The sequence below is a fragment of the Bicyclus anynana genome, chromosome 12 (assembly GCF_947172395.1).
Source record: "Bicyclus anynana chromosome 12, ilBicAnyn1.1, whole genome shotgun sequence".
NCBI classification, from domain to species: domain Eukaryota; kingdom Metazoa; phylum Arthropoda; class Insecta; order Lepidoptera; family Nymphalidae; genus Bicyclus; species Bicyclus anynana.
In genome coordinates, this window is record NC_069094.1 from 16,643,285 (window position 1) to 16,657,128 (window position 13,844).

General features: G+C 36.5%; 1 protein-coding gene across 1 annotated transcript; it reads left to right on the top strand.

Annotated features, from left to right (window-relative positions):
• Nucleotides 1–8,000: 8,000 nt before the first annotated feature.
• On the top strand, nucleotides 8,001–13,160 carry LOC128198602 (uncharacterized). Its single transcript, XM_052884821.1, has 2 exons — nucleotides 8,001–8,113; nucleotides 8,441–13,160. Exons 1-2 carry the CDS (start codon nucleotides 8,001–8,003, stop codon nucleotides 13,158–13,160), a joined length of 4,833 nt encoding a protein of 1,610 aa, XP_052740781.1.
• The last annotated feature ends 684 nt before the right edge of the window (nucleotides 13,161–13,844 follow it).

The window sequence follows — 13,844 nt, forward strand, 5'->3', positions numbered from 1 at the left end:
TCATTAACAGCGACGATTTATGGATTTTATATCCTTTGTACTGAAATGTAACATTTTGATAAATAATCTTCTGCAATACATTTTTCTAGAAATTTCGACCTTGTGACATAGGTAACCAGACCCTTTTGTACTCCCCTGTTATGAGTAGCTGACGCCACGCGGTTTCAGCCCGTATAAATACGGGAATAATGTATAGCCTGTAGTCTTCCTCGATAAATAGGCTATCTAACACTGAAAGAATTTTTCAAATCGGACCAGTGGTTCCTGAGATTAGCGCGTTCAACCAAACAAACTATTCAGCTATGTCTAAGGTAATTCAATAATTTTAAGATCAAAACATGTAGGTAAGTATCACATTCTAGCAAATAAATAATGGTTTGATTTGATATGAAAATCACACACGGCATGCATACAATCGGTAGGGTCCCTGCCCACTGCAGTAATCAAGTCTGGTCATAACAGTGCAACTATTGAAGCTTGGAGACATTGAGAGCAATAATTTACCGATTTATTGCACGCTCGCCACAGACGCTAGTCCCGATATACGTCACTGTCACGGCATAAACAACGAGACAGCCGCTGCCGTCAATACGGCCTTAAAAAGTGACAAGATTTATTTCTTATTCAATTTAAAACTCGCGTCAAACTGCGAGTGATGTGGCGTCGCGCGGTGCGTGGCCGGCCTTATTTCACTAGGACGTTGGTATGGAGACAGGGATGAATAATTTTATACTTAACTAGCTTTCTTGCTATTTAGATTCGGGCTTACTTAGCAAAGAACCATTTGTCAAATAAATTAGGTTGAAGCCTATATTACCTACTAACGTTTAGTGATACAAGACCTGCCAATGCATAGCTTTAAGCAATTTGTTAATAAACATTTACTTAGTCGAGGTTACTACAACATTGATGAGTTCCTTAAAGATAAAAGCGCTTGGAGGCCATTGGATCAGCTTCTACCTTCACACAAAAAGTAAAACTATAAGAATTTGTAATGTAAACATCAATTATAAATTATAACACTGTATGATTTTTTAAAAAGAGCAACTATTGAGTTTCTTGCCCGTTTCTTCTCAGCAGAACCTGCCTTCCGAACCGGTGGTAGAATCGTTACAAATAGTCAACTGACGTGTCAAAAGTGCTTGTAAACTGAGCCTACTTGAAATAAATGATTTTTGATTTGATTTGATTTACTAGAAATGAGAGCCAATGGACCATTCTATGAAAAAATATCGGTCTTCTATAAAATATTATTTACTCAAATAAATGTGTTATTAATTGTTAACATATAAATCTTGAGAGACGACATAGTTTAGAGTTACCAAAAGGAGACTCATTATAAATAGATACACTAGATTTATCAAAACTTATTAAAAAAATATTAGAAATACCTACTTAATATTTATACTTTTGACGGCTGCGTGGCGCAGTGGGTAGTGACCCTGCTTTCTGCATCCACGGCCGTGGGTTCGATTCCCACAACTGGAAAATATTTGTGTGATGAGCATGGGTGTTTTCCAGTGTCTGCGTGTATTTATACATTATATAAGTATTTATATGTAGTATATAATTGTATATTAATATTATAATGTCAACTATCTTAGCACCCATAACACAAGCTACTCTGTATGCTTACTTTGGGGCTAGATAGTGATGTGTATTGTTTAAGTATATTTATTTATTTATTATTTATTTATTTATTTATTTTAACTAAAGAAAATAAACTAACTTGTAACTCAAAAAACAGCTCTTTCAACGTCTAAGAAGTGCAACTCAAGATAATATGAAAAGTGCAATAAATAATGAGCTGTTTTAAAAACATTCCAGCCAATGGCACGCCGCGCTCATATTTCACAGTTCCCGCAAAATTAAGGTTTCAACAAGTACAAAGCATCCTAGGAAGCTAATGTAGCAGCTGTCAAAAGACTATCGTAGGGTGACCACAGGCACGGACATTACGGGACACAATAGTTTCATATTAGTAGTAGCAAGTAGCCTGATTATTTCAACGAAAATCCGTTATTTACGTATTTTCGTTGAAATAATCATAGATTAGTTTAGTTAAATGATCGTAAAACAAAAAAATACTGCTATTTCAAGTAAAATAATTTAGTTAAGATTATTTCGTTAAAATTACTATGTTAGATCATCATTATTACGAAAATATGATGAAAACGATGTAGTGACTTATTATTTGAATGGTACACCGAGTTACATAATAGCCCATTTATCATGGTGTCCACTATCCAATATACCAGCCAAAACGTGCATTAGCGTTCCGGTACGATGTCACACTAATGGGTATAAACACTGTAAATAAACCGTACCCTTACCAACCTAGCCCTAGAGATAAGGCACTCTAAACGAATGCACTATTTCTGACAGCCTTTTCTTGCTGTAGATTTCTTATGGTACCATTGCATTATCATCAGCCATTAAGTAAAATTTACGTTGAATCTTGCTAAGTAATTCAGCGAGTACTTATGAACTGTTTTAATTTTTTTTACAGTGGATTTTTTAACAATTGCGCTACAAGTTTTATGTAATTTTCATGATGTAGAAATAAATTTGTAGTGAATATTATAATAAATATAATAAACTATCACAAACGTGTGGTCACCTGACTGCAACAACTTTTTGTCGGTTGTCTGCTACCGCCACCTCGCCGCAGACAGACTTGATCTATTCTCCTTCGGGTCCACATTTTTATCTTACAAAGTGCTCAGATAGACACCGAGCGAACTTTGTGGAAAATTCATCCTTTTCACACTGCACAACGTCGTAACCACCCACCATACTACACTTAAATTTGAACCGTATTTCACAGATACAAAGTTTAAATTCGAATATAACTTTTTGTGACATAGAGATGTAAGATACACAGAATACTAGAGTAGGGTATAAATATATGAAGGTACATTAATCTAAACAGACGTGCATTCCTTTGTGGGGGGCAGAGTTGAAATGGCGTGAAAATATGACTCGTTATTTATGTCCCGCGTCAGCCTCGGATGAGAATTTGAGAAATCCCTTTACTTAGGCACGTCAAGTTGAGTAAATGGTTAGAATTTATTTGCATGATGTACAACTGTTGTAGGCGATGTTGTATTACTCTTTGTAAAGCGTTAAAGTGCTTCAAAAGTTATATGGTGGTCACCCGCCAAGTTGCATCTTTCACACACTGCACTGAGTGAGTGGGAAGTAGCAAGGAAAGTAGGCAGAGACGTAGTGTGGCCACGTCACTCGTCCTGCCGCATATCATGCCGCTCGTCCTGCCCGCATTCTGTTTTGTCGGTGTACGCGGTTTCGCGATTATTTGGGCATGAAAAGCAGTGTGTGGACAAACAGGGCAATATCGCGGCAGCGCGAGCAGTAACGCGAGGATCATTGTGTGACTGCGGGAGGAGGGAGGGAGGCAGAGGATGGTGTTTTTACCCTTCCTCTTCATTGCTCAAAGCTTATGCTAAGAGCGGCTATAAAAGTCCAACAGGGGGCTTGGACATTAGATCTTTGATCCAATAAATTAAATTACAAAAGTAAGCGAAATCTAAATGATTTAGCTTAATTTTGTAATTTATTTAAATCTTAGTTTCGTTATTATTTAATATTTTTGTAATAACAAGCGGTTTTTCCCGCGTTATAATTAAAAACCATTTTCATTATTTCCCGCGTTTTCATATACCTACAGATAGAAAATGGTTAAACTTAATAAAATCTTTGGTTTGTAAAACTTTTTAGGCATACATCACACAGCACGTCTTTCAAAATATTTTGAGCTTAGTATTTTTTTTCAATTTAATATATAATTCTCAGGCTATTTCACACTGAAAACTATCATACCCTCATTTCTGAATCTAAGAAGGATCTATCGTGAAACCAAAAATTGTGTGTCTGTGTATTTAAATTGTGATATGTGGCGCTATCATAAAGAAGACAAATAAAAAAAAACGCACGCAACATAAAACATATTTCATAGCGTCTATTAATAACATTTTATTGGTACAGTCAGCAATATATAGCCGGCGAGTTGCTCGAGCGTGTAGCTCCGTAATTACAAGCAACGGATGCAATAAAGAAGATTTAGGTACATGGAAACTGTTGCTCTAAATGTAACAAAAATTTGCATTGAAATCATCTGACTAGCTGAAATTGAGACACGCGGAAGATTATCATCAGCCAAATTAGAGAGAACGGCTGACAATACAACAAGATATCAACATTACACAGATGTAATTGTAAGTCTGAGTATGATTTTTGTTTGTGTTACACTACGAGGTTATTACCTAGTCACGCCCGAACCTGTGTATAAAAAACAAGCGATACAATAAACATTCAGAATAAACAAGATTTACACTCTCCTTGCAACATCGGCGACCGTTAACTCACTTGCACGTTTATCTCCCGCTCTCTCGCACGTTTATCTCCCGTTCTCTCGATAAACAAACTGCGGAAGAGAGGATAAAGCCCAAAGACCAGCATATATCTCGCGGAGCAATAAAATAAATCCGACTCCGCGCCATAATAACATTCAGAGCGGTGAATTATTTTCTAATCCTCGGCCGGGAAGCTAATAGTGAGCACGTGCGGTCTTTAAGCTGACTTACGAGCGCAAACATCCCGGGGAAAACATGAATTTCCTCTATAGAACGAGGGCTTGCGACAGCCAGACGAACCACATTTTATGAAAGTCAGCACATATTCCTACCAGGTTAATACGGTAGCAAATTTTAATGATCCGGATCCATGATTATCCTTCCAAAGCCACTACAAAACTCCATAATTGTTATCGTATCTACCTACAGTATAGGAGATTGGGCTGAAAAATTTTCAACCTTGAAATAAATGAAGTCATCACCATAATTATCATAATTAAAGCTGATGGACATCCACAACATAGGCCTCTCTATAGAGTTTGAACTATGTACCCTGCCCATTGCCATTTCAGTTTTGCGACTTGCTGAGCTACTCGTATATCTATTTGGTTCTTCTGCGGATATCCTCATTTATGATCCGATCTCGCAGAGAAACTCCAGGCATAGTTCGCTCCATCGCCATAGCAGATTCTCGTTCTGAAGCTGACTTATGAGCGAAAATATCCCGAGAAAAACATGAATTTCCTCTACAGCCGCGCATTACGCCGCCGTAATGCGGACACCTTCATAATTGTCAAATAAATTCGCCGAAAAAGTGGTGTAGCTTAGCGCGGTGTGAATGTAATGACGTCATAAAGTTCCCTCCTTGATCCGGCCGAGGGGGAGCCTTGCGCTGAGTCTGCAAAGGGTAGGGGATATCTAGTTTTACAAATCTGAAGTACTTTTATTTAAGAAACACAATTACAACCGACTTACTTTATATTTGATTATTTATGTTGACGAATCAAGCCAATGACCCATCGATACGCTTTTGAAACCCTCGTAATTTCAATTTTAAGTTTTTGACTTTAAATATCACCGTTCATAACATAACTTGACGTTACAAAAGTGCTTGTAAACTAAGCATAATTAAAATAAATTAACTTTGACTTTGATTTTTGATGAGCTCAAGGGGTTCCTGTTCTGTTAGTAAAATGCTGGGTCAAGTATTTTAAAGCAAAAAAATTCATCCAAAGATTGACCAAGCATAAGTTAAGCAGTAATTTATGTAATTAAAAAATAGTCAGATAGCATTGACCTCTTATAGGAGATCGATGTCAGATAGCTAAAATAATTCATATGCAAGACGATCACCATCATCGGCTGATGGGCGTCCATTGCTGGATACAGGTATCCAAGCCTGTAAGGAGTAAGGACCCCGAAACACTACTTTTTGAACCGCATTTGATGTTTGTGTCACCTTTTACGGATAGTAAACAGACGCATAGCAATGAAGCAATCAATTTCAAATTTCAAGTTGAATTTTTTAACCTTTGAATGGTGAGAGGCTTTAAACCACAAAACCTTCACACCAGATTTTATTTAAACAACCTAACCATAAGCGAAGAGAATCCTAAACCGACCACAACGAGCATTACGTCTCTAAACGAACGTGTTTCTGGCAACAGTCGCGCAATTTTTCCACGCTCAGTTGCCAGTAATATTTCCTTTGTTGCAGTAACATTTCCTGTTGCCACATTAGAGGTTGTAATTGCCCCGCCAGGTGCCAGTAAATTACAGACAGTGGCCGCAAAGTAGGGACTCTGTTGTTTATCTTATAAATATTAAACTGGACGTGACTGTACGAAAAGTGTAACTATTCCGTGCAACTAAAACTAAAAGCTTTTAAGTGTTGTATAATGTACAGTTACTTGCTCGTAACTTGTGATGCGACTAAAGAAGATAGTTTTTATGTGCTTGTAGCTTGTTTATAAGTTGGAGTGCAACTAATATTTACTTAGTAATAGTTGACGGAACATGCAAATGTTCCACCTGATGTTAAGTGACAAACCGTTATTTGTTTCTGAGCCACTGTACATACGCATCTTGTTAGGCTATGTATAAATATTTTTCTAACGTTTTACCCTGTAGTATACTAATATAAAACATATGTTAATTTCCCATACAAAGTTAATATCGGCGGTTAGCTTACTTAATCCTATTCTAACATTACCAGATTGATAACTACATATTGCAAACGTATAGTTTTCAATATGTAAACTATCCTGGACTACTAAGGTACAGTTAAAATTGTGTAAAGGAAAAACAATGATAATAAATGAAATGTTTTGTTTATGTTTATTCCAATGGTTTGAATCACGAGGTCCTGGGTTCAAGTCCAGTGAGCTTTTCTTTCTTCAAAGAAATTATCAGTTAAAATTCTCAACAATGGTGTAGTAACACACCGTGTATCAGAGAGCACGTTAAGTCGTAGATTTCGGTCACTATGTCTACCCGCATTGTATTAGCGTGGTGGGTCTATGCTTCATATCCCCTCTTTATTATATCATTACAAACACACTAAAATGCAAGTGTAATGATCCACTAATTGATCAGTTATCATAATAGAATGATCAAAAATTGAATTGAGAAGTTACGCAATAAAATACATCTCTGTATTCAACTACAATGTAACTGTAATGTATGTAACTAAACAAGTTGCATTGCATGGACTATAATCCGTTACTCCACAGATGCAGTTGATCAAAAAGTAGCACAGTTAGCAGGCATCAGGCAATCACGGCAACTTTATCAACGCTCGCAGCAACAAATGAGCGTCCCGAGCGATTTATTGACGCGATAAGCGCTAAGTGCCGCTCGCGCAAATATTTCGCGTCGGCGTCTTCCTCGCGTTAGTTAGCGCTTACTTACATTCGCTTACGTGGCGCTCGCGTGACGCTTGGTACAGGGTGGTGCGAGCGACGAGAGACTGGCGGGCGTGCGTGCCACAGACTAGAAACTGAAATGAATGTTACAAACTATGTTTTAAACAGTTATAAAAAAATATTTTTAAAAATTACTAATACTTAGTGTGCCACAAAGATAAATATAATAGTTACGTATTACAGACTGCAATCTCATTCGATCTTAAATGACACAGGCTGTTTAATCTGTGGTCTGAAACCATAAAAAAAAAAAAAAAAAATGTCTATGCCAAAGCAAAATTGCCAATGAGACATTGACTCGACTTAACACTAGCGATAACCTTTTTTCTTATTTCTGTAATGGTATTTAGTTGTACTAATAAAGAAAGTCTTATAACATAAATTTGTTATTTTTGTAATGGTTAAAGAAAGACTTAACATAAATTTGGTCTTCGTGCCGGATACGCAATAAAACACGAGAAGTACAACTACAAATTGCCTCGTGGTCGACGTCAAGGCGCATTGAGCAAGCGGTATACAAGCCACGCCAAGCTGCACCCAGCGGAGTCCTACGGGCGAGGCGCGACGGAGCATCGTGTTCGGCCTTCGTGTCTGAGAGACGGTACGAGAGGTGGCAGGGCTGCTGCCGGTGGCGGCGACTCGGGACATCGGGTTTGTTGAAGCGGTTTCATAGTCATAGTGTGTCAGTGAGTGATAAAACAAGATGGAGGCTCTCTACAGAGTGCAATCCAATTTAATTAACAATATCGAAAAAGCTCAAGTGAACTTTAAAAAGAGTCCAAAAACTAGATTAACAGAAACATACGTAGAAGCTCGGTTGGACAGTTTAGAATGTCAGTTTACAACATTTATGAACAATCATACCAAAATTGTGGAATTAGCAACTGATGAATTGAAAACCTATCAATATTTTTCGAGTGAACTATATGAAAGGGCTGAAGAGTTATATATTGATTATAAATCTGAACTAAAACAAATTTTAAAAAAATCTAGTGAATATAGGCCTAGTGGTAGTGCTTCCCAGGCTTTGGATATTAAAGAAGGCACAAGTGTCAAGCTGCCTCAAATATCCATACCTATATTTTCAGGAAATTATAACGAATGGTTAAGTTTTAGGGACTTATTCAGGTCCTTAATTCACAGTAATTCTAAAATTGACGAAGTTCAAAAATTACATTACCTAAAGACGCACATATCAGGGGAGGCAGAGCAGTTGCTAAGACACATACCTGTAACATCACAAAATTACCAAATGTGTTGGGACCAATTAGATAGGAGGTACAACAATAAAAGATACTTGGCAGATGGTATACTGAAAAGGTTCATGAGCCAAAGAAATGTAACAACTGAGTCTGCATCATCATTAAAGGAGCTTTTAGATACAAGTAATGAATGTTTGTGTGCTTTAGATAATTTAGGTATTAATACAGAGCATTGGAATGTTATTGTAATTTATATTCTTTGTTTAAAGTTAGACACTGAATCTAGAAAACTATGGGAGGTTAGATTAAGTGATTCATCGGAGGACATTCCTACGTTTAAAAATTTTAAGGAATTCCTAGAACAAAGATTTCGCTCTTTGGAGTTCTTGGAGAATAAAAATTCTAAAGGCTCAAGGAGTCATACTGTCAAAAATTTGCATGTAGTGAATAATAAAATTCAATCTTGTGGTTTTTGTCAAGATAATCATAAATTGGCTAATTGTAAAAAATTTGCACAAGAATCTGTTGAGTCACGGCGTGAATTTGTTAAAAATCAACGTTTATGTTTTGGATGCCTCCATAGTAACCACTCTGTTTTCGCTTGCCGTCTGCCTATTAAGTGTAAAATTTGTAATAAGCGACATCATTCATTGCTGCATCCTACGGGTGCAGAGACACGAGAAGGTCATTTGAAATCACAAGCACTGGCACAAAGTAGTAGTACCGTAGAACCAAAGGAAGTTAAGTTGAGCAATATTGTAACTTGTTTCTCAAATATTCATTGTCAAGTGTTATTGGCAACGGCCTTAGTTAAGGTCCAGGTGAGAAACAATTATAGTATTATTGTAAGAGCATTATTAGATCAAGGATCTCAAGCATCCTTTATCACAGAGGCAACCGTGCAGCTTCTGAAGTTGAATAAAATATATACTGAAAGTAATGTGATAGGACTCGGTGGTGATCAGCAAGGGTCAGTAGTATCTAAGGCTGTAGTTTTATTGAAGTTACAATCACTCCAAGATCCTTCATATAACATAACTGTTAAGGCACATGTATTAAAAAGACTAACTTCTTTCCTTCCTGAAAAACAGGTGGTATTGCAAGCATGGGAAGAGTTGTCAAAGTTAAAACTAGCGGATCCATTATTTCATACACCTAATAAGATTGATATTTTGTTAGGTGCGGATGTCTATGGACAAGTGTTAATCAATGGAATATTAAAGGGTCCGCCAGGCTATCCAATGGCCCAAAATACAACATTGGGGTGGATAGTCTCCGGCCAGGTTGGGAACAGCAATATAAGCAGTTCACAGACATGTTGCACTTCAATTATCAGTATGCACACTGAAATATCTGAAAGGGATTTATTGCAGAAGTTTTGGGAAATAGAAGCTGAACCAAAAGAAAACAAAAAAAGGTTGTTAACTGAAGAAGAAATAAAATGTGAAGAAATGTTTAAAAATACAACTAAAAGAGATGAAAATGGAAGATACATTGTGAAGTTACCCTTTAAGTCCAGCAACCCACCATGCAAGTATGGTAACAGTAAAGAAATTGCTTTAAAAAGATTTGACATGCTGGAAAAAAGATTGTCAAAAAATAAAAAATTGCAAAAGGAGTATAGCAATGTAATACAAGATTATCTAGATTTAGGTCATCTAGAAGTTGTACCTAATAATGAAGAGGATGAACCTGAAGCAGTTTATCTTCCACACCACTGTGTGATTCGGGAAGAGAAGGATACAACTAAAGTACGGGTTGTCTATGACGCCTCATGTAGGGATAAAAATGGGGAATCATTAAACAGCAATTTGATGATTGGACCTACCCTGCAAGATGACTTGCGTACCTTGATCATGCGCTGGCGTGGTAACCCAATATGCCTTGTTGCCGACATAGAGAAAATGTATAGGCAAGTAAAAGTGAGCAAGGAAGATGTAAATTTCCAACGTATTTGGTGGAGAGATATAACCAATCCAGAATCTGTAATAAAAAGTTATAGATTACTCACGGTCACCTTTGGAACTGCGTCAGCTCCATATTTAGCTGTTAGAACACTGCAGCAACTTGCACGTGATGAAGGAAGCAATTTCCCAGCAGCATCTGAAATAATCTTACAAGATTTTTATATGGATGATTTGCTGAGTGGCTGCCAAAATATTGAAGAAGGAAAACAACTTCACCAAGAAATAAAAGAAATTTTAAGGAAGGGAGGCTTCATATTAAAAAAGTGGTCCAGCAATAATGATGAGTTGCTAAAGGGAATGCGAGAAAAAGGAATCGAGGAACTGGAAATTAAAACTGACAGTATATTTAAAATTTTGGGACTTACCTGGGACCGAATCTCAGATAGTTTCCAATATAGTGTGCAGCTTCCTGAATCTTCTGGACCTGTAACAAAAAGAAAGGTTATATCAGAAATTTCAAGACTCTTCGACCCACTCGGTTGGTTAGCCCCATCAATAATCATTGCAAAAATACTTATTCAGAAAATATGGCTAAGTGGTATCGAGTGGGACCAAGAGCTCACACCTTGTCTATTAAAAGAATGGAATAGTTATAGAAACGAACTTACTGAATTTATGAAATTTATAATTCCAAGATGGATACATACCAGTAAGGGTGACACATGTGTGCAGTTGCATGGTTTTAGTGACGCTTCCAACAAAGCATATTCAGCTGTAATATATGTTCGAGTTATTGATGAACATAAAAATGTGCATGTTGCTTTAGTAACCTCTAAAACTAAAGTTGCTCCAATAAAGCAAGTGTCAATTCCCAGACTAGAGCTCTGTGGAGCCGTTCTCTTGGCTAAACTGTTGAAGGAGGTATCAGAGGTTTTAAATACACCAAGGGAAAATATAAAGGCATGGACTGACTCAACGGTAGTACTTGCCTGGTTGAGCAGTCATCCTGGAAGGTGGAAAACATTTATAGCAAATCGAGTGTCAGAAATTATTACTCATTTTGATAGATCCTGTTGGGGACATGTACAATCGAAAGATAATCCAGCAGATTGTGCATCTCGAGGAGTTAAACCCTCTGAATTAAAGGATCTAAGATTGTGGAAAGAAGGACCTATGTGGTTACAAAATAAAGAGATTCTGTTGGATAACAATAAGTCCTATGAAACAACCATTGAAGAAAAGGCAAAACCGGTTCATCATGCAGTTGTTAGAGATCATGAGAATATGTTGTTGAGATTTGGAACACTAAGAAGACTTGTAAGAGTAATTGCCTTATGTAGGAGATGGCTACCTCAAAAACAAATCCAAAAAACCAAATGGTTGAGAGCAGAAGAAATAAATGAGGCACTCTTAATCTGCATTCGACAGATGCAAGTTCAATATTTTGGAAAGGAGATAGAAGATTTAAAAAAGGAAGGCAAAATTAATAGAAAAAGTAAACTTACCTCTCTTACTCCGTATCTGGACAATTCAGGAATCTTGAAAGTTGGGGGTCGATTGGAAAATGCTGAAATAGAGGAATACCAAAAGCATCCAATAATATTTCCTGCTAAAGCACATCTTACTGATCTTATAATTGCAGATGCACATGATAAAACGCTGCATGGAGGTATGCAAGTAATGGTAAACTACTTAAGATTAAAATACTGGATCCTGGATGTAAAAAATCGGGTGAAGTTTTATATAAGAAAATGTGTTCAGTGTGTACGATATGCAGCTCAAAAACGAGAACAACTCATGGGGCAATTGCCCAAGGCCAGAGTAACAGTAAATAGACCCTTCTATGAAAGTGGTTTGGATTATGCAGGGCCTGTATACCTCAGAACATCTAAGGGTAGAGGTCATAAATCATATAAGGGGTACATTTGTTTGTTTATTTGTATGGCAACCCGAGCAATTCATTTGGAAGCAGTAACCGATTTGACCAGTCAAGGATTTTTGGCAGCTTATAAGCGTTTTGTGGGACGCCGTGGAATTTGTAAAACCTTGTACAGTGATAATGCCTCAAATTTTGTTGGTGCTTCCAAAGAGTTGAAGAATTTGTTAGCAGAAGAAAAATCAACTGTGGCAATTGAAATTGCAGATTGGTTATCAACCAATGGAACAAGTTGGCAGTTTATTCCACCCCATGCACCCAATTTTGGAGGATTGTGGGAAGCCGGCATTAAATCTACAAAAAATCACTTGAAACGAACAATTGGGAATGCTACACTTACCTATGAAGAGATGGTAACAGTCCTGGCACAGGTAGAAGCATGTCTAAATTCAAGACCTATATCTCAGTTAAGCGATGACCCAAAAAACCCCTTTCCACTTACCCCAGGTCATTTTTTGATAGGAGAACCTTTAATCCTTGCTCCTGACACTAATTATGAAAATTCTAACGTCACTAGCCTTAAACGGTGGCAATTTACTCAGCGTTTGGTACAGCATTTTTGGCGTAGATGGTCACAAGAATATCTCACTCAATTTATGCATCGATACAAATGGTCAAAGGTCACACCTGAACCAAATATAGGTGATGTAGTGCTTGTGATGGAAAATGATCTTCCACCATCTAGATGGTTGTATGGTAGAATCTTGGAGAAGCATCCGGGACAAGACAACTTGACCCGTGTAGTGACTCTTAAGTGCAAGGATTCTGTATTTAAAAGACCCGTGTCAAAACTTTGTATTTTGCCAGTCACAGTTTAATGATAAATAAATAATATCAATAAGATGGTCATCTTCTTCTTTTCTGAGGGATAAGCAGAAAGATGGTCATACTCATTATTCAATTAACTTTATTAAATCCCATTTTTTTACATTTATTTGATAAATGTTTATTAAATTGGTATGTAGTTAATATAACTGTGTCTTAAAACTAATTACACAAATGTAAAACATCTTTCTTAAGGCATTTATTACCAACATGAAGGTTGTAATCTATATGTATTGGTTGTAATTACTTAAAAAACTAAATATAAAAAATTACTAATATGGTAGAAGTATATTATATATAATGTTTAATAATTGTGTAAGAATGTATGCATTACTATAGTGTCTTATTGTTCTTTATAAAGTAGAGTAAAGTTTTAATTTGTTTGTAAACTTTGATTTTTTTTAAGGTTCATCACTTATATATGAACCACAGCTTGTTGTTCACATAATAAATGGAACCTACTTAGACTTAATTAATTATGCAACTTATTGTTAAAATATTTTGCTAAGGTTTCCATACCTAATTAATAATACAATTTTTTTTATGTATATTGTAATTTACTTTGTTAAAATGTTACTTTGTTTAGTTTAATAGTTTACTTTAGTTTTCTGGATAGAATTTGTGTTGCAAAAGGTACCAGACCTATTTTAGTATGAATAATACAGTCCACAACTCAT